Here is a 27076-nt window from a genome sequence, read left to right as displayed (position 1 = left end):
GGGGAAGGCGGAGGCGCATGCGCGAGGGGATTTGAGGCCGGCGGCGAGCGTGGCTTGTTTGTCCATACGGTGTGGCGGTTACGGCGCGCGGCTGCGCAGGTGAGGGTGCGGATAACGGGGGCGAGTCCGTCCGTCCCCCGGGGGGCTGAGGGGGATGTTGTGGCTGTTGCCTTCAGGGACACAGGGAGCCTCTTAGCTGGCGGGGCCGTGGAGCCGGGCGGCTCGTCGCGCAGCTGGGGCTGCACCCGAGAGCCGGGGGGAAGGGGCGGTTATGGGGACGGAGGCGGGTGGCTGTGTGAACGGGAGTTACAGGGAGGCAGTGAGGGCTCGGTGGACCAAGCCCTGGCCTGGGGCACGACGGGAGACCTGGGATCTGTCCCTGGCTCGGCCACTAGCCTGGTGGGTGACCTTGTGCACCTCACGTCACTTGCCCGTGCCTCAGTTTCTCCGTCTGAGAAGCCGGGATCGTGCTGGTGACCGCCTTTGCAAAGTGCCGTTGAGCTCGAGAGGTGAAATGAGACACACAGGAGGTGGGTGGTGGTATTAGTGGGGCACATGGCTCTGTTGCCTACCTGTGGTCATTACCCACACCGCCTTAGTGGCCTGCCTCGCCTCCTTCTCCAGTAACGTCTGTCATTGCATTTGGTAGCTTGTGTTTTCACCTCTCTGTGGTTTTGACACTGGGGTAAGGAGGGATCTGTCTCACAGGCTGTGCAGTAATAACTTCCACACCGCTTCCTCCTTTTGCGCTGTGGTGCCTTTCTTCTCCTTCTTGGGTAAACATTTGCTTGACCTTTGCAGATTTCACGCCAGTCAAAATAACCTGTTAGCCAGCCTCTCCATTCTAACTCAGTAGCGTCACTCCTTTTAAAAAATAAAATAAAATTTGGTTTTTAGTTCAATCTAAATTTTTTCTGTTTAAATATAGATTTTAGTTTTAAAAAATAAACCTCTTTAGAATTAAATTTGAAATTGACAACCTATGTTAAGGCCTAACCTTGTTACAATGTATTAAAATTTAAATTAAATACAAAAAATAATATTAAGCAAAGTATGTGTTTGCTACTGTGCTTTAAAGAAAGGCCAACCACAGTACTGGCGAAAGTCACTTGCCAATTTTTTGACAGCGGTAGCCTCTTCTGCTGGTACAGAGAGAATGTTTTCTTCATTTCAGTTAATTCAGCTAGTTCAATGAGTAGTTTATTAAAAACCAATTGTGAGTTGAAGAAGCAAGAAAACTTGTTTTCCAATCTCTGAATAAAAATTAGGTGTAAGGATGAGATCTAATAGTTCTAAAATCTTGGAGAACATGGTGAACAGAAACAATCAATTCAGTTCACCAACGACAGCTAATAATGCCTTTGTTTAATAAATGTTAGTTTTAAATACAAAATGTTTTGATAAACTTTTTTCTTATGTATCTGGTACACTTAAAATGCACAAAAACAGCATTTAAAAAATAAATTAATTTGAATTTCCATTAAAGTAGAGAATTTAATCAAGTAAAAAATGCATCATACACCATTTTCTAACAACATAACTTACATTTATTCATATTATTTTATACATTATGTTAACTAATGTAAATGTGTATAAATACGGTGTATCCTGGTTAACATTAAGAAGCACCAAGTTTAGTGCAAAGGCTATATTTAGTTTTTAATCAACACGGTTTAATAGTTACCAACCAATGAGAATAAATCTTTCTTTAGGAAAATAACTAACATACAAACGCAAAACCGAATTAAGATTTATTATTTAAATAATGATTAAAATTGGTGATTTAAATTGCTATGGTTTAAGTCAGTACACCCTTCTAGAAAATGAAGAGACTCAGGCTATGAGAAAAGAAAGAGGATTTTTTTGGGAAAACTAGAGGGAGAGTTTGAAAGGTAAAGTGCACACAACACAGGAAAAAGGAGTGGAATGGAGAGATGGAACTGCTATTGTAGAATAAATGACAATAGATAGTGGAATACGGAAAGGAAGAGACTCCCAGATAGAGGCCTGGTCTACACTAGAAAATTTAATTGGCTTAACTATGTCAGTTGGGGGGCGGATTTTTCACGTGCCCTCTAGGGAGGTTGATTATCTACACCAGTGGGAGAACCCCTTCCCTTTGGCATAGGTAGAGTACACTGAATTACTCCTGGGGGAATTCTGCACCACTGTGCTTGCGCAGAATTTATGTCCAACCGCAGATTTCTTGGCTTCCCTGCAGAAAAATGACTTTTTGACAGGGAAGCTACAAGAGCGGTCATGCAACCCTCCCCAACGGTATGTTTCGGGGGCCCATGGCAGCCCGCAGAGAGGTAAATCACTGTGGAGCAGGAGGAGGGACGGGGGAAGACCCGGCTGGTGGCTCCTACTCTGCACCGGGCTCAGCCGCTAGGGCTGGGGAGGACAGGACTTCCTCTTCCCATGTACAGCATCTGGTCCGGGCGAGATCCACCCCCAGATTTTTCCCACGGCTGAAGGAAGCTCTGCAAACTCACACCCCATCTCACCCCCTGCTTTCTGCCCCTATCGCTCCTCAGTTGTACAGGGACAGATCCCTATACAGGTAGTTGCTCCCCCATTCACCCAACCCCCGTGTGTCCATATCCCTTCATACCCAGACCCTCCTTGTCAAGCCTCACCCCCCCACACTCAGAAACCCCACCCAGGAGCCCCACTCCTGGACCACCCAGACAAGCCACCCGCACCCAGATTCCCCACCCCACCAAGTCCCAACCAGCTGCATCTGGACCCCTGCCAGTGTGCCCCCCACACCCATACCCCCCTGCCGAGCTCTATACCCTTCCCCACTGAGCCTCAACCACCTTCACCTGGACCTCTGCAGAGTCCCATTACCGTTGCACCCAGAACCCCGCAACAAGCCCCTGTGCATCCAGATCCCCCCTGCACCTGATCCTGAGCTGCCTGCACCCAGATTGCCCCACACAGAACCCTCTCAACCCCCATCTCAATCCCTCCACGCTTGGATCCTGCCCTGCTGAGTCTCCCTGACCACACCTGGTGCACCTGGCACAGAGGGGCAGGGCTCTAGAGTGTTTCTGGGACAGGCCCAGTCCTTGCGGTGTAACAAGGTAGGGTGCAACCTCACTGCTGAGTCCATGTCTGTGGGGGAGCTGCACAGTGATCTCCCACATCTCTGCAGCCAGTGGCTTGTGCTCCCCAATGCCATGCTGGAGCTTCCAAATTTATTTGATAAATAAAATTTGCAGAATTTTAAAATATTGCATGCAGAATTTTTTTGTTTTTGTTTTTGGTGGAGAATTTTTAATTTTTGCGCAGAGTACTCTCAGGAGTAACTGAAGTGCTACAGCAGCGGTTCAGCATTTCACTTGTAGACAAACTTAGGGTAGAGGGAAGAGACAAACACTTGGGATAAGTTCAAATTTTGTTTAATATACAGTTAGTGCAAAAATGTTACAACTAGAGCTGGTCAAAAACTTTTTTTGTGAAAAAGTTTTGTTTTTTTTTTTTCAGCCAGCTGTAATGATAATAAGCCACTCAAGTGTTATGTTTTAAATAAAATGGATCTGATTGTAGATGGTAGGATGAAAGAGAAAAGCAGTCTGAAATTTGCATAAGTCACTAAAACCAGAAAGCACTAGAGCTGTTCAAAAAAGAGTCAGTAATCAGCACCCGGATAACTTAGGGTCTTGTGCTTTAAGAATGAAAAAATTTCAATAGTAATTTAATAAATGCGTAGGGTTGGTACTGTCAATATTCCATTAGTACTGCTAATATCCTGCTATCCTACGTTCTTCTCCACTGTGAGGGATTTGTTTCTGACTCACCATTTTTTTTTTTAATATGTTGATCCTCATTTTGTTGAACTCGGCAAGTCCAACATATTTGTGAAGTGAACCCTGATTTACCTGCTTTATGCACATTTTGAGGCTTGATTGATTACAGTTTATAAAACATCTGTTTCCCCTCAATGCCAATTCAAGTTCTGTGGCAAGCAGCCTTGAACTTCAGAGTCTTTAGTTTTCTCTTTGGAATATGCTGGTGTCTTTCCTGCAGGCTCTATGCAGAATGTTGCAGTTGAATATATGATTTATCTCTTGCACACCTCAAATGTATATGTAGTCCAAATACAAAAAAGTCTGTATTTCCTAAAATTATTTACATTTTGAGGCATGTACAGTTTGACACTTTGGGGGCGTGAGACAATAGTCTCTCACCAGTATCTAAGAAGTGCATCTGTCCTTATGCTATGTGTTCTGTCTTAAGAATTTGAACTTAGAAAATGAATGTTTTTCTTCTTTTAAGCTCCAGTCATGCTCTGAAAACTGCAAGGACTCCTAGGTCTGCCTGCATGGTTCTCCATGCAGGACCAGAAAATACTTAAGCAAACGTGCTATTTTTTAAGTGTATAAGCACTTTTATAATATTTTTTTGCAGAGGTGAATAAAACAATCTGACTTTTGTGGAAGAAACTTCTTCAGTTGTACATTATAAACAGTACTAGCAATTGATGCTCGTGCAGAAGTTGCAGGATATAGATAACTATTGTAACTCAAGAGAGATGCTTTGGTGGTTGAGTGATACCTTTCTACTCAGAAAGGACCTTTCTTTCTTATATGGGGAAGTTTTGGCTCCTCGCTAAATCAATCGTGGTTTTAACTTCATTATTCTTTTGTTTGTGAGTGGGGGAGGGAGACGATATATGCCAAGGTCATACCACGTCTATCCGTTAATAATGGTATGTGTTATCTGTATTTATTAAATAGCATTTATAAATTGTTGTAATATTATCTAGATACTATCATTTACAAATTAACACAAAATGGTCAAGATTTACAGCTTTCTAATTTGAAATCAACACTGTAAATTAAGTGTCTGGCACGTAAACTTGATTTGTGAGTTTCATGAAAATATTCAAGATATATGTAATTTCTCAAAAATTAGCTGTAGCTTCATTTGATTGAAACTAATTGGTTTCAGTGTATTTATAAAGGGAATTGAAAGAGACTTAGTCAACAATTAGGTCTTTAAATTCAAGCACCGAATTTATTTCATTATCCCACTGGTATGTAATAGACTTTTGCACACAACTATACTTAAGTCAAAAGTGTGCTTTTAGACTTCATCCATACACGGAGATTAGAATAGAATCCCAAATGCGTAAGGTAGAAATCAAAACTTGTCTGTCATCTGTTTAGTGGAGAAGAAAAGGGGCAAACTAATAACCAGTGCTAATCTCACTATTTTCTCTTTTAAAACTTTTTTTCTAGGTGATGGAAAAAATCTCTATGATGTGACAGTTAAGAAGCAGTCATGTCAACTCTCTGTCCACCTCCTTCTCCTGCAGTTGCCAAGACAGAGATCTCATTGAATGGGGACTCACCATTACTAGCTGCTACTTTTGCCTACTGGGACAATATTCTTGGACCTAGAGTCAGACACATCTGGGCCCCAAAGACAGAACAGATGCTTCTCAGTGATGGAGAAATAACTTTTCTTGCAAATCACACATTGAATGGGGAAATTCTTAGGAATGCAGAGAGTGGAGCAATAGATGTGAAGTTTTTTGTCTTGGCAGAAAAAGGAGTAATTATTGTGTCATTAATCTTTGATGGAAACTGGAATGGGGACAGAAGTACTTATGGACTATCAATTATACTTCCACAAAGTGAACTTGGCTTCTATCTTCCCCTTCACAGAGTGTGTGTTGATAGGTTAACGAATATTATAAGGAAAGGAAGAATATGGATGCATAAGGTAGGTTTGTTCTTCATTGCAACCAAATGTTAAAAACCTGGTAATACCTTTAATCAACACAGTTCGAGAACTAGCATTGTATAGAAAATAGGTATATGTTTTGTTAAGGCAACAATCTCCCTGAGTCACATTACATAACAATCCAAGAAACAAACTCTCATAGATATATAAATAATATCTCTACCTCAATACAACTGCTGAAGTTGTATTTAAAAATTGATTCTAATGCTACCAAATTTAGGGCCTGCACCTGAGAACATGCAACTTCTATCAGGGCTGGTAATGACTTGCCTGAGGTCCCCTACAGTTCTTCTCAGTTGGTGCTAGCCTCCTATGGAAACATTTTTTACCTCCCCATGCTTATAAAAATTGTGTTGCTTTTATTTTTATAAAATAAAACACTGTGGGCACAAAAAAAATGTGTAATTTCCCTATGTTGCACTGAAGCACCAGCTAAAAAAATGTATATGTGCCTTTAAAGGTACTTGGATCTGTAAGTCCTCAACACCTCTTGGAAAGATGCTATTAGTGTGTTTGATCCCAAAACAAGAAAAGCTGAGTAAGCTGAATCCATATACAGAGTCTTAACACACTGTACATAGTCATCAATATGTCTCAAAAACCCTAACGTAAGTACTTAAAATGCAAGAAAATATGAACTTTTAGAATAAAACAGGAACATTGCATAAAAGTAACAGAACCAAGGGAAATGAAAAAAACACACTTTCATAACAAAAAGCAAGGATTCAAGACACAAGTTCCCACTTAATGCAAGTACGGTTCATTTGGAATCCCAAAGGCAGTTTTATTTTTCAAATTGTGTTCAAGGATTACATAACTCAGTTCCGGTCTTGCTGTAAAAGCTTCTTTGCAGACTGAATGTGTTTTAGAAAAAAGAAAAAGCTGCTTTATCTTAATACAGTAAAAGTTGTTTCAGTATAATTCTGTTGTGCAAGAGAATCCCAGTGCTTCACAGCTAATAAGCATCTTATAATTTTGCTTGAAAAAGTGGTAAGCTTTGACTTTGTTTTAAAGTGTCTGTCTGATGTGGAGGGGAGAATTCTAGTTTTATCTTGTGTACTAGGACCTAGACAATTTAAAAAAAAAAAATTCTAAAAGAGCACCTCTTAAAAGTTACTTGATTCTATTTTTGAGGTAGGAGACACAAGTAATTTATTTCCTAATTCCCATTTTGTCGGAGTACTCAACTTATTGATTCCATAGGATAACCTGTGGAAGTTTGTCTTCCAGCACATCTAGTCTTGATATTTTTGTCAGATTTACAAAGGAAGAATAGGTTTCAGAGTAGGAGCCGTGTTAGTCTGTATCCGCAAAAAGAAAAAGAGTACTTGTGGCACCTTAGAAACTTATGCTCAAATAAATTTGTTAGTCTCTAAGGTGCCACAAGTACTCCTTTTTTTTAAAGGAAGAATAGGCATTTAAACTCCTCATTTTCCTGGCAATGTCCCAAATATTTCATGCCCAGTCGTATCTCCCAAAATTCAAATATGTTTTTTAGCAGTTAATTCTGTAACAACCATATATTAGTTATGTTTATCATGGTCTTGTGCTTGTGGACAAATGTTTTCTTCATTTTGTGTTTAGCTTTGGTTTCTATGCTTTGACCTTTTTGAGACAAAATGATCAAATTCAGCATGAACTTTATTTTTATAAGTAGTCATATATTTGTTTCCTGATGCACAGATTTAAAGATTTTCATAATGAAATCATGGAGTTGTAGCTGCACTGGAACTTACAGAAAATGTTCCGTCAACCCCAAAAATCTAGTTGTGAGATCTTTGACTTTATTTTTGATTTTTGTTCAATATCTTCATAAATGATCTGGAGGATGGTGTGGATTGCACTCTTAGCAAATTTGCGGATGATACTAAACTGGGAGGAGTGGTAGATACTCTGGAGGGCAGGGATAGGATACAGAGGGCCCTAGACAAATTGGAGGATTGGGCCAAAAGAAATCTGATGAGGTTCAATAAGGATAAGTGCAGGGTCCTGCACTTAGGATGGAAGAACCCAATGCACAGCTACAGACTAGGGACCAAATGGCTAGGCAGCAGTTCTGCGGAAAAGGACCTAGGGGTTACAGTGGACGAGAAGCTGGATATGAGTCAGCAGTGTGCCCTTGTTGCCAAGAAGGCCAATGGCATTTTGGGATGTATAAGTAGGGGCATAGCGAGCAGATCGAGGGATGTGATCGTCCCCCTCTATTCGACATTGGTGAGGCCTCATCTGGAGTACTGTGTCCAGTTTTGGGCCCCACACTACAAGAAGGATGTGGATAAATTGGAGAGAGTCCAGCGAAGGGCAACAAAAATGATTAGGGGACTGGAACACATGACTTATGAGGAGAGGCTGAGGGAACTGGGATTGTTTAGTCTGCAGAAGAGAAGAATGAGGGGGGATTTGATAGCTGCTTTCAACTACCTGAGAGGTGGTTCCAGAGAGGATGGTTCTAGACTATTCTCAGTGGTAGAAGATGACAGGACAAGGAGTAATGGTTTCAAGTTGCAGTGGGGGAGGTTTAGGTTGGATATTAGGAAAAACTTTTTCACCAGGAGGGTGGTGAAACACTGGAATGCATTACCTACGGAGGTGGTAGAATCTCCTTCCTTAGAAGTTTTTAAGGTCAGGCTTGACAAAGTCCTGGCTGGGATGATTTGATTGGGGATTGGTCCTGCTTTGAGCAGGGGGTTGGACTAGATGACCTCCTGAGGTCCCTTCCAACCCTGATATTCTATGATTCATTTGTTTTCCCATCTGCTGTTCTTGGAACAGACAGGCTCTGTCAGCAGCAGAGTGCTAAGCTCTGAAAGAAAGTTATTTATCCTTGTTTTTTCTTGAGCAGTTATGAGCCCTTCTACGTAAGTTATCTCTATCCCAGCTCAATCCTTGCCCCCAATAGAGAGACCTCAGTGATAGCTAAATATGTAGTTTACAAATGTAGCATTATATACATTTTAGAAACCAGTGCCTGACAGTTTCTGGGCATAATAATATAACATTTAAACATAAATTATTAAAATGGGAAAATGTGTAATGCTGTGGCTCTTGGAGCAAAGGCAGATTTCTACATCAGTTATCAATCAACCCAACATGCCAGGTTAAAATGGAAAACAAATGTCTCAAAGTCTTGCCTTAATTGATGCCACCAGCGTGTGTTGGCATTCCTACCAGATACCATGTCTTCCAGGTTATCAAGAGTTCTGTCATAGGATGGTCAGCAGCTCCAACCAGATCGTATTAGGAGGGAGAAACTCGCTATGAATTTGAAATAGCTCCTGCATTGGAGTATCCACTTAGATTCAGATATATGCAGAGCAATATTTAGAATGATGGACATAGACAAGTAACTTTTAGAAGTCATTCCAAATGGGTCTAGAATCCTGTTTAGCTTTTACAAAGCTAGATATTTGAAGTGTTATGTGTTTGTCCAATAATTCCTAGCAGCTGTATTTCAAAAGAGAAAAGGGATCATAGTCATACTCTTTTTTTTTTTTTTTAAACCAAGAATCTTGTTTGTCAAGGAAGTTATTTCTCTTTGAAGCCTAAGTCAAGGAGGGGAAGTGCCTTTAAAGGATCTGTATAGCACCAGTGTTGTTATTCACAGGCACTTGTTTCAGATTCATTTAGGTTTTATCATTGGCAGGAGGAAATCTACTCTAACTTGTTTCTTTCTTCATCTATTCTGAGGAGTTATGTAAGCTTTCTGTTCTGCAATTGATCAGCCTTGAGTAGCTCAGTCACAGGAGACTAATGAGTAAACCTGTGAAAGCTGTGGCAACTCTTCAGCTTCTATAAGAAGACATCTCTGGAATGTGCAGAATCTTCATTGCCTAGAATGTTGTTCTGAGTATGCCGTTAAGGCCAAGTTTTTATAGCATATTATGTTATGCTGAATTGTTGAATTGAATTGCCATATTATGCTGAATTGTTGTAAATGATTATGTTCATCATCATATTTGCTGCTGAGGTTCTGATGACTTGAAGCTACCAGAGTTCTCGTTGAATTTTTGGTGTGACCTCTTGTGTATCCTGTGGTGAAGTACGTTTCCATGGATGTCTTGACGTTTCCATGGATGTCTGCAATATTTAGTTCTAGAACAGTTCATGTATTGAAGATGTGCCAGTATCTAAAGATATGGAACAAATCCCCTTCCCAAAAGCAAAAAAGTTTCCTCTTTTTTGCATTTTTCCCTTTTTTTTGTTAGGATGGAACAACTTACTCCTTTTGCAGTGAAACAACTAAGTAAAATTCAGCTATGCTGAATTCAGTATCTTTATTTACCATAGACAGATTAATCTGGTATTTTCTTGATCAGATAGTGAAGGATATTGTTGTTTTATTTTAGCCTTCTCCCACCTTCCCTGGAAAGTTAGAGGTTTAAGGGGGGCGGGTGCAGGGAGGGTAGTATTTGCCACAAAATAGCTCTATAAAGGAAAATGCATTGAACATCAAAATGTGAATCAAAGAAGTGTGACTCTAGAGGGAAGAAAGTTTACCAGTTGACTGATGGGTGCATAATTGTATAGCCAAATACTGGAGCTTTGATAACTTTTGTGAAAATTAACTGCTTCTCTTGCTCAGGAGAGGCAAGAACATTTCCAGAAGATTGTCTTGGAAAGCACGGAGAGAATGGAGGATCAGGTAAGAGAGACTGACTGATGCATATGGCATACCATCAGAAAGCTATTACTGGAACTGGTGAAGTCGGTACTGCTGTTTATTTTTGGGATCCAGGAAGATATTTTTGGACTAGCAGAGTGAGCTGCCATGCACAGGAGGCAGTCTTTGTGAAGATAAGATGGTGGAAGCTCTGACCAAATTGAAGGAAATTATATCCCCTGTCGTTTTATGGGTAAAGTGGAAATCTGTGAAGAATATTACCTTTCAGAAATGGGGAGGCCACTTACTCGAGCATGATGTTCTCCAAAGGTAGCAGCTTCCTTGCATTTATTCTCTTCTACCCAAGTTTACTCGTGGGTAGATTTTTGCTAGGTCATTAGTCAACTGGGTCAGAGAACTGATGCTTGGTAACTATCCAAGAGAGAAGTCGTTATAGACTTCGTGGCTGAGATTACAAAGAGAATTTGGTTTCTGAAGCAATACATGTGAAAGCACAAACCTGGAGCTTGTTGCAAAGTATAAGACCAGAGAAATCATCATTTGATTCTGATGCTAATCTAGCTAATGAGTCTGTATCTGTTGGTCTCCTTGTCTCTTAAAACATGCACTTTTCGAAATATAATACTTACTGGTACACGATGATACAATCACCTACCTCTAGATCTACCCTGTCCAAGTCAGCCAAATTGATTGGGTATTTAGTGGAAAAGCCTTGAAACGAATTATAAACATTCTTGTTACTGGGTCAGCTGCTTGTTTCCAGTTGGCTATTTTTGATGAGCAATACTGAAACATATGTATCAATTTCCTGCTCCTTTCTAGTCTTGTGATCTTGCCAACCTCCCCACCAAAAAATAAAAAAGCTAAAATTGTTCTGTCTTTAGTGTTAAAAATTTCTGTTACTAGTAGCTTTCTATACTGCATGCTATGCTTTTATTTCACAACATGTTATTTATTGCACAGGGCCAAAGCATCATTCCAATGCTGACAGGAGAAGTTATTCCTGTAATGGAACTTCTTTCATCTATGAAATCCCACAGTGTTCCAGAAAAAATAGATGTAAGTCCTTATGTTTGCTGCTTTTAGAAAAGGAAGCAACTATGCCACTCTTATTAATCCTGCCTTTAGTAAAATAAATCATTGATACCATAAGTCATTATGCTCTTTAACTGTTGGCACAGGAAACTCTCCTAAACAGTATTTTTGCTAATAGCAGTTTCTCATAAATATCTGAGCAGTAGCGATAATTTTTGATCAGCACTTAGCAAAATTGGCTGTCAACTGTATTATGCTTTTTAAAAAAGGGAAAGGAAAGGATAATTCATCAAATAAAATTAATATTAGGGGAAAGAGTTTTAATGGTGAGATCTGTTAGAATGTGGAGTAATCCTTTCCTGGACAGGAGAGGAAACACCATTACATGGGCCAGTTTAAAATATTTTGATTGAAGCACTAAAAATATACTGTTGGGAACAAGATATCAGTAGTGGTTGAGCTGGGGGGAAATGGATTAGATGTCTCTTAATATCTGTTGACCTCCTTCAGAAGTTAATGGCTTAAAACAGGAAGAGCTGTATTTTTGTGAGTCTTAAACGTGCTTGATTCCTCGCAATTGTGAAACTGAGATTGTTTAGGATTCACTTAAGCTATCACCACATACAATTAAAAATCCAAAATAAAATGTTTTTAATATGGCTTGTTACACCACGTCATCTAACCCTTCTTTCTGTTCCTTTGCACTCCAGATAAGTGACACAGTGTTAAATGATGATGACATTGGGGACAGTTGCCATGAAGGTTTTCTCCTCAAGTACGGTCTTGTTCTCTGTTTTATGCTGTAGTGAAACCACTTTAAAAGTAAATGATGCCAGTGTCTCTTAATTGGTTGTGTTTAGGCTTGGAAGGATTAGATTTTTATTGGTAAATGTCAGTTTCTCCAGTTATGCACAAAGCAATAAAAAAATCTGTCTATCAATGATGATCAAAATTTACAGATAGGCAAGTAAGAAAAATGCTGTTTGAGAACTTGCAAGCATTTGATTTGATTTTTGATTTGTATATTTTGACATGAAATGTTGACAATTTGTGTTTTACTGGTTAAAAAGCTTAAACTTTTTAAATCTCAATATCTTTTGTCATTAAATAATTGTCTGACACCCCTCTCCCCATAATTTCCCACCAATGTGAAAATTTAAATAGAAAAAATGCTTAAAAATAAACATCAATATATGTCAAAATAATTTTTAAAAAATCCAATTCTGCAGTCTAGTTGCATTGGTGACTAAGGGTTAATTTGGGGTGAGGAGACATTAGTGCTGGTATCGCTGCTTTTTATGTCTGCCTAAGCGATATCATAAAGATTGTTTCCGTTTTAAATGAATGGTCATGGGTTGATGGCTCTTAAAATTTATGTGATGATCTCTGTCAACCCATTTTGGCATGAGTATAGGACAGCTGTTCCTTATCACTGGAATGACATGCTTAGATAAAGCATTAATTGATAAGGGTTATATTACTTTGAAAATGGCATAGGAGCCTGGAAACTGTTAAAAGTATATAGGGGTACATAGACAAAGGGTTTTGAGTTTCGTAACACAGTAAGTCAGGTAGTGGTTATGTCATAGGAAGTTTAGGAAAAGTCATGGGTTAAAGTCACAGGTAAAGAATGACAAATCCATAAATGTTATGCACATTCTTCTGTACTCAGAATGTTTAATTCTTCCATTTTCTTTAACGTAAAAATAGTTGACCATTAGTAAATCAGTAAACAAATGTCTCTTGTGTTAGGAAATCACATACGCTCCCATCTTTAATGGCTTTCATTGATTGTCTGTCATTCCTCAAAAAGTCTCTGTGTAATTGCCTGGTGAATTTAGATAGTCCCTAGCTCATAGAACTGTCACTGTGTTGTACAGCACCAAACACCCACAGTACTACACAAATTAAAATATTGACTATGTTGTTAATACCTAGCAGTTTCATAGCATTTAGCGTTCATGAAGCATTTTGTTGCAAGGATTTATCTAGGTTTTTAATCCTGAGGCAAGTTAGCTTTTAGAAATATATAAGAATGGCCATACTGAGTCAGACAAAGGTCCATCTAGCCCAGTATCTTGTCTTCCGATAGTGGCCAATGCCAGGTGCCCCAGAGGGAATGAACAGGTAATCACCAAGTGATCCATCCCCTGTTGCCCATTCCCAGCTTCTGGCAAACAGAGGCTTGGGACATCATCCGTGCCCATCCTGGCTAATAGCCATTGATGGATCTATCCTCCATGAATTTATCTAGTTCTTTTTTTAACCCTCTTGTAGTCCTGGCCTTCACAACATCCTCTGGCAAAGAGTTCCACAGGTTGACTGTGCGTTGTGTGAAGAAATACTTCCTTTTGTTTGTTTTAAACCTGCTGCCTATTAATTTCATTTGGTGACCCCTAGTTCTTGTGTTTATAGAAGGACTAAATAACACTTCCTTATTTACTTTCTCCACACCAGTCATGATTCTATAGACCACGATTTTACATTGAGTGCATATCACTAGATGGTTTATTGTAGGTGAATTGCTTTCCACGAATACACATCAAGAGAAATTGGTCCTGTGATAATGCAGCATTCTATTAGTATGGCTCTGGTACAACAAATAACAGTACCTTGCTCTTTTGTTTTTGATTAAGATCTAGGTACAGAGAATAGCACTTGTTCGCTGTATATTCTCATTACTGAATAGCTGCATTATAACTGATTCAGTAAACAAACATGGTGTATGCACCAGAGCTACACATTGCAAATAGCCTGTTCAGCTGAGCTTCTTGTGCTGCACTACTTCACAGTTATGCCCTTGAGGAATAGGGGAGCCTCCTGGCTTTTGCCAGATTAAAATTTTAAACTTATCATGGCTTCAGTATCTATTTTGATTTTTTTTTTTTTTTTTTTTTTTTTTTTGTTCATTGAATAAAAATTGGACCTGACAAAGTGACTATACTAATTCTGACTGTGTAACTTAAGCACAGTCATGCGTCTTTATGGAACTCCAAAATGCAACTGCAGAAATATATTCATACATACATACAAAGAACTCTTCAGTGTTGCGTGCTACCTTAGATCCTGAGGAGGAGGTGGTGGTGGTTTTTTGTACTGAGATATGTGGTAGCAGATGCTTGTGGGATCAAAGCCGTGATGTGTTTTAGTAATTGAAAGAAACAAGACTCAGAACCTTACTGTAGTGCCTATATTCCTTTACCAATGAAAGCTGTTTAATCATAGTATAATTCAAGTTCCCTTAATTTGAAGGTATAATTTTACTTTTGCTTATCTTAAATAAATTACCTTATACTCTTAGACACTAAACCCATAATTGAGTTAGCCCTCTGGTAACTTAATTCACTTCAGCCAGGATGGCTTCATAGTAATATTTTAAAAATCAGATTGCGATTTCTTAAATGAATTGAACTAAAATTTAGACATTATGAAAATCCAAAGGTCTAGTAATGTAAGTAAAGAAAAGTCTGTTTGAAGCCTGCTTTTTTTGTTTTGTTTTCCATTTCTGCGTGTAGAATTATGTTGAAGCACTTGTTTTGGAGTAGTCTGTGTTTATTAATCTGTATTTTGTTTTAATCTGCAGTGCCATCAGTTCACACCTACAGACTTGTGGTTGCTCTGTGGTTGTAGGTAGCAGTGCAGAGAAAGTTAATAAGGTAAATGCATTTTATAATTCTCAAAATTGGATTCTGATTACTGTATTTGGACTGTCAGAAGATTATCTGCAGTAATGTAAAAGTGGCAATTAATGAGAAATAAAATTTAACTGAATAATATTTTACATTTCCCACAAATATATTTGATGTGGAGGTGTGTGGAGGGAGCAGCACTGTATTGCTATTTAACTTTTTTATTTGTATGATTGTTGCACTGGTAATTGAGTATGAAAAATAATTTATCATTTGTATTCTGACAGTTCTTAGCAACTAATTTATTTTATTGTGCATATGAAATTATGGAAAATGAAGCTATAGTTTTAGGGGATTAGATTTTTTTTTATTAGCCAGATGCATAAACTGATGGCATCTGGATTAACATTTAGCAATTCAGCCATGGCAATGAGTTTTATCTAAATAAATCAATCTGTGCATAGTTTTGTCATATTGAATACCCAACTGCAGAGTAAAATTTGCTGTGCTGCTGCATCACAAATTGCCTTTACACAATATCTAATGAGCACCAAACTGTTATGAGTCACTTGTGCGTATGTAAGATGCAAACTTTCTAGAGCCTCACCCTTAATTCTTTGATTTCTCTTTGCACTTCTGTTCTGTGCTGCAGTTCCCCCATGATCCTCATAGCCTTCATCATAAATAAATAACACATTTTAAATAATTTAATGTGAAAAATAAAACAGGACTAACTGAATTCTGTTAGTGACTTGGTCAGTAAACTCAGTTAGGTTTTGGGTTTCAGTGGAGGTCTGGGTTTCATGAAAGATCCAAAGAGCAGATGCAAACTTATAAAATTTGAGTCCTACAATAGCAAGATGTCCATTGGTAGACTGGCATGTTTGCTGTCTGGAGTGTCTATGGAACTAACTTATCAAAAGGATGCTTGCTTTATGCTACCTACACCTCCACAATCACAAAGTATAGGAAGCATTGGCTGAATGCCACCTTAACGGAAGAGGACTAAGGCAGAAGGCCAGGAATATCAGGATAATCCTCTTTATGCCTTCTCAGTGGTGCTACCATTAGTCAGAAGAATAACCGGTTGCAGACTCCTATGGCAAACTGTCTTCTCCCCACACCTACCACCTTTTGAAAAAAAGACGGGTGCAGAGGAACCGAGGGAGGGTTGGGGCAGTACCACCTCATGTAGCTATGGCCATGAGGCACCAATGCCACCTGCTAGGCACACTTATCCAGTTCTGGTGGGCTGGGCGCATGCGCACCTAAATGGAATACATGTCTGCATCACATCTAGAAGAACCATAGTTACAGTAAGTAACTGTTTCTTCCTAAGCCTACTAACTTGTCAGGTGATTACATATCTACGGGGTGGATAAAAAAAATCATTGATTTTTTTTTTTATCAAATGCTTTTTGAGGAAAAAATCTGTCTAAAGATAGTCTTATCTTTGAGCTATAATGTATCTTAATTATCTCATCATGGAATAGGGATTATAAATTTTAAAGTATGAGAATATATTCATGTAATGTTTAAGAAAAGTTTTGTAAATGAGTTCCAATAGTTCATGGATTAGGGACCCAATCTTATAGGGTTCCACAGGTTTCTGTGTAGATTATTTAGGTTAATCTTTCTATCTACCCAGTGGGACTCAGTGCTCAGTCTAGAAGATACCATCAGAGATGCTTCGTTTAGCATTTCTCAAACTGTGGATTTGTGTCTCCAGAGGTAACGTGCTTGTTAACAGCAAAAATGTTTTTAAATAATATATAGAGGTGAGAAATAACAGACCTCAACTCTATTGTCCCTCAGAAAATTTGTGTACACAGAGTCAATCCCTTTCCTCTCTCTAAAAGTGCAAAGTTTCAAAAGTTCAATGAATAGAAGATTGTTGGGAGCATAATAGATCTGGACAAAGAGAAGAAGTCTGGAGATAAATGTGAGAAGCGAGGGACATATGCTTGTTTTGTTTGTTTGCTATTGAAGAAAAAAATCCAGACTACTTAATGTTGTTGTGTTAGTTAAATAAAACAATTTAAATGTCTGTCTGGTGATGTTCGCCTCCTAATACAGCATGGCAAGAAAATCCTCCAAATATTAATAATTAACCTGTTGAATTGGAGAGAGTTCACCTCTCAATGACTTCATAAATATCTGCTTCTATTACCTTTGGTAAATGAAATAACCAAACACTCATTCATTTTCTGATATAGCTGTAAAACTCATCTGAAAAGCTGTCAAAATAAATCACTGTTTAAAAATGTATAGGGTGTACCTTCTAAAAATGAAACCTACATCTATCTCTGAGTTGTGAAGAATATGTATTAAGGTTATTACATCCAACAAGAATGCACTTCTATGTAGAAAACTATGACTAAATCAAATCTTCCTGACTAGTGATTTAAATCAAATCCACCCTGCAGATCTACAGATTTAAAAGAATAATACTTTTAGAAAACCTGCTCAGCTGTTTTTGAAAAAATGAAATGGAGAAAGCCCTTCAACTCTGAGGGTTTCTGAATGGATTTGTATGTACAAATTGATTACAGTTATGCGGATGTGCCCGTTTCAGATGTATTGAGAGTCCCTACTAGAAAGGTGATTGGCATGATGTTGTGGCAGCGTTGGTCCCAGGATATCAGAGAGGCAAAGGGGGTGAGGTAATATCATTTATTGGATCAACTTCTGTTGGTGAAAGAGACGAGCTTTTGAGCTACACAAAGGCATCCAGACCTGAAGGAGAATTCCGTGTAGCTCAGAAGCTTGTCGTGTTCACCAACAGAAGTTGATCCAATAAAAGATATTCTTTTACTCACCTTGTGTCTCTATTAGAAAGGTGTCTCTTAAAACAGCAGGTTGATGCTGAGAGTTGAATTCATACTTTCACAAAACATTAGTCTTACATTATTCTGGGACATATCGGATGCCTGGGTCAGAAGGACTGTACTTTGATTCCTATTTAATTAAGCCATTCTTTGGTCCACCCCCTGTAGTGTGAATACTGTTAATTAATCTCCTACAGTGAGAATTGCAGAGGCAACTCGTGATGGAGAAAATAAAGCTATCTTTATCAGTAAATTGAATTTTCCCGACGAATTGCCTCTCTGCCCTTCCTCCAAAAGGGGGTCCATTAATATGCACCTTAAGTCAGAGAGGAGCGGAGAAGGATTTTGTAGTAACATGTAGTCCTAGAACATTTAGGTGTCAGACAAATGTGCCATTAATAGCAGTGGTACAGGTAGCAGTCATTAGAGCTGGGGTTGTCTTTTGTCTGTCTGTACAGCACCCAGCACAATAGGTATTGGGTCCTCTGGGTTCTACAGTAAGGTAAATATTTACTACTACTACTGTTTGTCTCATGAAACTATGGCATGACACTGCAGTTTGGCTCTGTAGAGGCAATATAGTCAGGGAACTCCATTTATCAGAAAGAAACCCACATGCAGTCTTTGTATTTGATTATGCTTCAAATTAATGGTGTGCCTCTTACTGAGTTCCAGTTTATTTTACAAGATTGAACTTTCCTTCATTGTAAGACTTCTTCTTTTTAGTTCTGGGAGTCAGTCTCTTAAGTGCGTGTGTATAATACCCACTAATATTAATATAATAAGCTTACGACAAGAGGACATGGTTATCGTAAGCTTTGGGGCTGGTACAGTCATCTTTTTGGTTTGTACAGTGCCTAGCACAGTAGGATCCTGCTCCATGACTGGGAGTCCGAGGCACTACTGCAGTATTAAATAATTATCTATATGTAAATTGTTCGGATAAAATATGTATGTATTCTAAACATGATACTTAAAATAACTAATTAGTAAAGAGCTGTTGCTCTTCTTTTTTTGCGCTTAATACTTAGATCAACAATTAGAAACTGCTTCCTTATTAGGAAATGAGAAGTAGACTAAACAGAGGAAAAAATAAAATGATTGAGCTCTCAGACAAAGCTGTAAAGCTGCTGAACAGGGCTATTCAGCAATAATTTGGGAGTGTAGAAGCAGGAGCATGTATGTATATCATGAAATGTCTGAATTAGTGGCAGAAATTATGGACATCTTAATTGCATGCAGTGCATACACAGTATTTTTTTTTAAAAAGAAAAGCTGGGGAAATGTGTGTCTGAAAACAGGTTAAGAGCATATCGTGTAACAACCACAGCAGCGCTTCTAAATACTCTCTCCTCAAACTGTTTCTGTTAATGGTGCAGCTAGATAGAGTGCTTAAAATAAACATATACTTATGCCTTCAGGAAGTCTGTATTAGTGATGTTTATTAGTCTTTCTGAAAATGCAAAAACACGTATTACTGCATCATTAAAACAGGTTTTTGCATTTTCTGACATGAGCATTAGCAGTCAAAGTGCCTACAGCAAGAACATCTTTTGAGCAAGACATTTGCTGAACAACTCAAATCATTGATTTGCTACTCTGTTTCATCGTGTCATTCAACTGCTCATTATCTATTTCTATTGTATGTTCCTCGCAGTATGGATCATGCTTTTTCTCATCTTCTGAGGAAGAGCATCTAGAACACTTATTAAAGCATATCATATGTTGGATGTATAACATGGCCAAAGCTGATGTTGCTGTGGTAACCTAAACTTCTGGGTTTCTTGACTGTAAACAATTAAACTATGCCATCTTGGATGTTCCATTTAAAATTTGTTTTGTGTTTTCATTTAATAATATATAGTCTTGAGCAGTGTGGTTCAATTTTAATACCTCTACTTTTAGATATCAGTATGTAACTATTTGACATTATTGTAGCATTCTTTTTTCTAATGTATGGTGAACTTCTTGGATAATCACTTATTTGAAATCTGTACTGAATTGTGTTCTAAGATGAAAACTTTCTTTACTATACATCTGCCTGTTTTTTTACAAAGCTTTTTGTATTGCAGATAGTGAGGACATTGTGTCTGTTTCTTATTCCATCAGAACGGAAGTGTTCCAGACTCTGTAGAAATGAATCTTCCTTCAAATATGAATCAGGACTCTTTGTACAAGGATTGCTCAAGGTAAGGCAATTTTACTGTGCTTTTTGATTTTTTTTTCTAAAGTCTTTTCTCCAGTATCCAGACACTTACAACTTCTTAATTTAATATAATCATCTTAACTTGAAAATACCTGAATATATTGTTGCCTTAAGAAGTTTGTCCTCTTCACTTGTTGATTCCTGATGCCAATATTATAACCATGATTTCTCCTATATGTCTGTATTTATCTGTTGCCTCTTGTCTTATACTTAGAGTGTGAGCATTATGGGGCAGGGACTGTCTTTTTTTGTTTGCTGTTTGTACAGTTCGTAGCACAATGAGGTCCTAGGCTACAACTAGAGCTCCTAGGTGCTATTGTAATACAAGTAATAAATAATTACCTATATTTCCATGGCTTAAAGCCATTTCTAGGGATGCAAGAATTTCAAGCTAATTTTTCTTCTGTACTGTCGGTTCTCTTTAGGAATAGTTTTTGTCCTTGTTCCTTCACTTTGCGAATAAATCTATACATTTACTACTTTTGGGGGGATCCTGGACCCATACAGGCAAGAGTTTAAAAATTGCATATGCTAGCTAAATCAGACTTATAGAAAAGAATGTTAGTCTCCAGCACTCCAACATCCTAAGAAAAATAGTTTCACAATATTTACGAAGGGCTGTAGGAGTGGATGGTGCTTCATAGGCAAATAATATTGCAAGGCCCCTGTCCCAAGGAGCTTTAGACTAAATTTGACAGATGATGATAAACTATAGCTAAATGATATGAAGTTGAGGGACAGATTGTGGAACCTTATTATAAGATTATTCTAGAAAGTAAACTGTCAAAAGGGAGTAGAAACTATTTTTTAGTAGATAAAAAATAAAATGTTTAGGTCTTAATTATGACTTAGTCAAACCCTGTGTGAGTAGTTGCACTTCTACAGGAGCAGACCAGGACCCAGATCCATAATCTGGATGCTTGTCTCTCCTTTCCTTCTCCATTTCCTGACCACCATCACCTTTGCTCCAGAGGGGAAGTAACCTGTGCTAGCCCTGTATCTGGCATAGGTTACCTCCCCCTCCATGCCAGCTCAGCTGTGCTGGCCAGAACATTAGGAAGATGGAGCCAGTGCTCTGCCCCTGCCTGCCCACTCTGACTTCTGTTGGAGGGGAGTAGGGAACCAAGGGAGCCACATTTTTACATTTAATTTTTATTGTATTTACCTAGCAGTACCAATATCGTTTGGGTGGGAACAATGCCTTTTATCAAAACCAAATAAAAGCTCAACCTGTTTGCCTAAGATATGATACCTCCTAACTAGGTAAACTAAGTAGTTCTTTGTTCTCAGTAGCAAGTGTGCACTTGGGGGGAGGGTTCTTAACTTCAAATGCTGAGTGTGTGCACTATCTACTTACGTATTGAGAGAATTTCTAAAGCTTTCCTACAAGGAGTGAAGATAAATGATGTTCCCATCACTGAAAATATTTTTAAGGAAACCAAACTGGTGCATGCTCAAACTTCACAAATTCAGAAGGCTAAAGTTAAATGCTGTCATGCTTCCTGCATGATAAATATTGTATAATGATGTATGGTATTCAATTCACTTGGTAGGGTAATTTGTTCACTTAAAGCTGCATTCATGGCTGTAATGTTGCTGTTCTCCTTTCCCATACTGCTTTGTAACTCACTTCAATGTCAAGCATCATGCAGCATGAGAATGGTGTGCCATTCGGTGCAAGGGACTTGCTGGAAGCGTGTTATCAGCAACAAGACTATCATGAAACAGTGCAGTGGTGTGCACATCACTATTTTCCAACACCCCTTCCAAAAACACTTATATTTTATGTGTATACTGTCACTTTAAACAACCACCCTGTTTTGCAACAGGGTTTAACTAGAATTATAAACACACACATCCCAAAGATGAAATGCTTTTAAACAAGCTGTTTGTTTTAAACTTAAGACTGGTGCTTTAATGTTGTTTCAAATACCTGTATTTTTTTGTAACTGGGAGACTTCTCTAACTCTCTTTTGCTGTAACAGGATGCAACTGGAAGCTTTGTGTTGCCCTACCGTCAAGTAATGTATGCTCCATATCCTACTACACATATAGATGTGGATGTCAACACAGTGAAGCAGATGCCTCCTTGCCATGAACATATCTATAACCAACGGCGATACATGAGGTCCGAGCTGGCAGCATTTTGGAGAGCCAATTCAGATGAAGAGATAGCTCAGGATATCGCTATCCACACAGATGAAAGCTTCACTCCTGATTTGTATGTACTATCCTTATACTTTCAAAATTATACTGCTTATATGCTAGGACAGCATAACAGTGTAGTTGCGTTTTGTGGGACCTTTTCTTACAAATTACAGTTCTGTTTTATTCAGTAAATGCTTTTCTCAATCAGGGTGAACCACTTGTGTTTTCTTCTTGGGAAATGGGTTATAGGAGGTTAAAAACACTTCAGAAGTAGTACCTATTGCTTAGTATTTCATTAGCAAGCCATCCCAATGAAATTCCTGATCACATCCCATCAAATCTGTTATGGTTGAATAACATTAAACAAGTATGCTATATAGCTAAGTACATTTACAGCTGACATTGGCTTACCTGGTTTTTGTTAAGTGCATCTGGACTGAAAAAGTTCAGTTTCATATTCCAAAGTAACTTTTTTTTTAAATAAAGCCATACCATAATTCACTAAAACTAACTTTTTAAATTTGTTTTAAATTCTGTCAGACCCTTAACTATAATGCTATTACCAGGCACCAATATAATATATTTAGTGCCTCCTTATCACATGCCATGCTTTCTTTGCTGTCTCTTCACAGGAATGTTTTTCAAGATGTCCTGCATCGTGATACGTTAGTAAAAGCCTTCCTGGAGCAGGTAACAGCTTTCAGAACAAGCAGAGGATGAAAAACAATTCTCTACTCTCATATAACAAATAATTTAACACAAACAGATCCTTCCCTGCATTATTTGAAAACACAATAGCAGTACAAGAGAGATTCCTCTGAACATGTGCAGAAATGTAATGACCTGCTAATTACAGGTTCCTATAAAATAGCTGTCATTCTATGACTATAATAATCAAAAAGTAATACTGAGTATGTACCGTGCCAACATGCCATTCTTGATGATGCTGTGGTCTTTTCCTGGAAAGTTCTTTACTGGAGGGACTGCATCCAGGAATGACTACAATGACTTTTTTGGGGTGAAAGTGTGGGGGAGGGGGAAGAGAGAGAATCTCAGGTGCACTCAGCCTAGGACAGTACCTCTCAGGATGGGATTGTTACCCAACCAGGTGTAGGATTAGAAATTGGTCTCCGTTTAAAATGTGTCTGTTTAATAGCAACAAGGTGAGACCGACACAGCTACAACAACACTGCGTATGTAACTATGTAATACAAATAGATGGCCATTAAACACTGCAAGCTTAATTTGCAGTACTAGTATAACATTGAAAATACTAGACACCAGTTGTGCAGAACAAGGCACACTTCCTATTGCTGTATAGTACTGCTTGAACTTGCAGCATTGTATAATCACTCAAGTCTGATCCATTTCAAGTATTGTAAAAAAAGAGCAAAAACATGATTTGTCTTAATAGAATGGCAGAACAGCTTAATTTATCGCATCTGTCCAAATAGAGTCTAAAATTTATCCTTTCATGATTATACATTTGCTTTAGCACAATTAGGAACGGTTACATATGTTTGTTCACTGTTTTAGTTTTCCACATTCCTGGAATGAAACTTGAGTTGTATGTAATTTAGTTTTCTGCTGTAATTTTAAACAGGTCTTTCATTTGAAACCTGGCTTGTCTCTGAGGAATACTTTCCTTGCCCAGTTTCTGCTGGTCCTTCATAGAAAAGCCTTAACTCTCATAAAGTACATAGAGGATGATACGTAAGTAAAAAGATAATAGAAGGGAGGGGGTGGGAATTTCTTGGTCACTAGGAAATCGTTCTATATTGTAACAGTTTTTCTCTTTACTCTTTTGCAGGCAGAAAGGAAAAAAGCCTTTTAAGTCTCTCCGTAGCTTAAAAATAGACCTTGACTTAACAGCAGAGGGCGATCTTAACATAATAATGGCTTTAGCTGAGAAGATCAAACCTGGTCTACATTCCTTTATCTTTGGGAGACCCTTCTACACTAGTGTACAAGAACGGGATGTACTAATGACATTTTAAAGATCCTGTACGCTGCTGAAAGCTAGTAATGTAAACACCATTTTTCCCTTTTTGATAAGCACAGTCTTGCACTCTAATGCAGTGACTGAAAGCGAGTTACACTACAATACAGTAAAAGTGGGGAGGGAGCATTATTAGAGGGAAAGTCACTTCAGTTAGGGAAGCACACGTCAAAAGAGCTCTTTTTTGTTGTTTACAGTGAAAGTAAATATTGCAGTAGTTTTAATGATATTTTGGGTTTGTTGTGTAAACTTTGCCACAGTTGTGGCTTAAACTGATTTAAAGGGAGGCTTTTGTATTGATTGTTTAGAGAGATCACACAACTTCCCCACCATTTCCCTTCAATTTTGTGTCCCTCCTTATCCTGCTATCAGTATTTCCCAGTGGTGTCATGGAAAACCGTACTTCTTGTCCTCTCCATTATGGAGGGGACTGCCTTTTGTGAAACAGAAACTGGAAGGACAGATTTAGCTCTTTTTTTTTTTTTTTTTTGTTCTGTCGTCTTTCCTATGTGTGGGGCTAGCATGAAAAACACCTTCCCTGCTCCCAATTCCAACTTCACCAGAAACATTTGTGCTACTTTGTGATGCATTTAAAGGGATATTAAAAAGAAACTAAAGATAAGAGTACTGTACAGCATGATCCTTGGGAGCCAGAGTGCTGCCTTTTAGTGGATTGTAAAGCCAAACTGATCTGTAGAATGCTGCTTTTATAACGGGGTCATCATTTAAGCTGCTTTGTGTGTATACGTGCCAACGAGGGTATTCTGTCACTGACTATGTTGAACCATCATGCATTTCAGTGTTCAATGACACAACATAATTGAACTCTTTGAGAAAACAAAACAGGAAAATTAGGTTTTACACTTGGATAGCCATTGCCAACCTTTCTTTTTATAATCTGCTCCTATTTTTTTTATGAATAAGAACAAGGGCCACATTAAAACACTCGACCACCTGTGCCTTTGTTCTTTTTGGAAATAACCCATGGGATATAGCCAAACTTCAAGATAGACACTTTCTTTTCATGTTACCTTTGTCATATATTCAGCATAACTTCATTAAGAAATCTATGTGGCTGTTAAATAATAGGAATAACAGTGTTGATGGAAAAACAAACTCTGGTTCAGTGAGATGCTAATCTCCCTCTTCCACGCCAACACACTCACCTCTCAGTCCACTTGTTTTGCTTTGCATAGAGAAGATAAAGAACAGCAAAAAGTCAGGAAATGTATTTTACCTGCTTTCACAGCATTTCTTACTTGAATAATCTGAGTTGTTGGATGTATTTTTCAGATTCCGCAGAAGATTTCAGGTTTTGCCATTGGGCTACTTGGTGTACTATGCTAAGTGATGCATCTGCTTTGCGTGCTGCTATCTATCTGTCTTCTCCCTTTTCCTTTCTCCACCCCTTAAAAAAAAAAAAAAAAAAAAAGTCAGGAATCTACTTCTGTAAATATAGTGTGTTAATGATATTCCGTGATTAGAGATTCCTTGCCAAAGAACTATGGTGGTAACTGGAGATCTAGGCAAAGCCATTGTTGCTTTACTACTTGTTATAACTTTTTTTTTTAAGGATGGGTTTGGTCTGTGAACTACTCATTTTCTAACTCAGTTTCATTAGTTGAGACATAAGACATAACACTTCAGAATAATGGATTTTTCTAAAATATCCTCCTTTCTGACCTTAAAAGGGATACTGTCAAATAGCTAATGTCCAAAATGTGGTTGTCATTTTCTTATAGGAAAATGTATTCTACAGTCTAAATATTTAGGACTTTTAATTGGGGGGAAAAAAGTAAGGTATGCCATTGTGTACCTAATACATATGTGCAGTTACTACAATTTCATATGAAAATAAGCAGGGTACACATGTGAATGGCCATAACTTGCTGTGTGCATGCATAGTTACCTTATTACATGCATAATTACTCTCTCAAATTCAATTTTGTCTTTAAAAAAAATTTAAAGCCAATCTTAAAAATAAAAGTATAATACACTTTTTTGTAGAGTCCCTGCAAAATGTCTCATGCTGTTGGGCTTCCTTCTGCCAGCTTCTCATCAGGAAAACTATTGTTAGAATTATGCTGACTTAACCCATTGATACAGAGACCATTTGAATGTGTCACCAGTTTATCTTTATACATTTTAAATCAGTTTGCCTATTAGAAAATGGCATAATTCATAAAATATTTTTACTGCTTGGCTTCTCAGATGGCATTAAGAACTAAAAGTAGATGACGTTACATTTCTGAAATGGAAATAAAGTGCTAAAGTTCAATTGACTTTAGGCACAGTGCTGGAATTATTATAGCTTCAAAAACTTAATACTGACACTACTAACAGCTACACTTGTTTATTGAAAACATTTTTGTGCATTTTCACTTTGAAACAGCTAACTGCTGGAACTCATTCAAATGCTAGTTTTGTTGCACTATTGTCATGGATGTGGACTGTACAGTGAATAAATTATTAATGCGTTTGCATGATGTGCTGTAAATTTTATTGTGTGGGATAAGGGAGGCCTTTTAGTAAACTGCATGTGGATTTTATTTGTCCTTCTGGAACTTCTGCTGAAGAACTATAATTCTGTGTTCAAGATGGAGTGAATTACGTAATCATTTGCCCTTTTAAAAATGGGGGCAAGACCCTTTTTCACAAAGAAAAATATTTTTATTCTTCCGAAGGCAGGGTCTTAGGCTGGGATGCTAAAGGAAGTTAAACTTTTAACCGACCCTTTTGGGTGTCTTTGTGAGCAAATATAGGATGACTGTGGTAACTGTTTAAAAATGTTAGTCTTCAAAAATTCCAAATCCAGTTGAAAACCTCTTAAAATTTAAATTTCCCTTATTGTAC

General features: G+C 38.1%; 1 protein-coding gene across 1 annotated transcript; it reads left to right on the top strand.

Moving 5' to 3' along the window:
• C9orf72 (C9orf72-SMCR8 complex subunit) lies at positions 1 to 26684 on the top strand. Its single transcript, XM_074952106.1, has 11 exons — positions 1 to 99; positions 5250 to 5736; positions 10340 to 10399; positions 11342 to 11437; positions 12124 to 12188; positions 14997 to 15069; positions 19943 to 20059; positions 22062 to 22297; positions 22857 to 22914; positions 23828 to 23937; positions 24035 to 26684. The coding sequence occupies exons 2-11, from the start codon at positions 5293 to 5295 to the stop codon at positions 24219 to 24221; spliced, it is 1446 nt and encodes a 481-aa protein (XP_074808207.1). The 5' UTR covers positions 1 to 99; positions 5250 to 5292; the 3' UTR covers positions 24222 to 26684.
• The last annotated feature ends 392 nt before the right edge of the window (positions 26685 to 27076 follow it).

This window comes from Natator depressus, chromosome 5 (genome assembly GCF_965152275.1).
Source record: "Natator depressus isolate rNatDep1 chromosome 5, rNatDep2.hap1, whole genome shotgun sequence".
Classification (NCBI taxonomy): Eukaryota; Metazoa; Chordata; order Testudines; family Cheloniidae; genus Natator; species Natator depressus.
This window is presented reverse-complemented; position numbering and strand designations above follow the sequence as displayed.

Bases quoted from the DNA above. Each gene is read 5' to 3' on its own strand.
- C9orf72 (XM_074952106.1), top strand. From the start codon at position 5,293: ATGTCAACTCTCTGTCCACCTCCTTCTCCTGCAGTTGCCAAGACAGAG. The intron at 11,438-12,123 runs GTAAGTCCTTAT...TTTGCACTCCAG, and splicing joins GTGTTCCAGAAAAAATAGAT to ATAAGTGACACAGTGTTAAA. The intron at 15,070-19,942 runs GTAAATGCATTT...TTTGTATTGCAG, and splicing joins GTGCAGAGAAAGTTAATAAG to ATAGTGAGGACATTGTGTCT.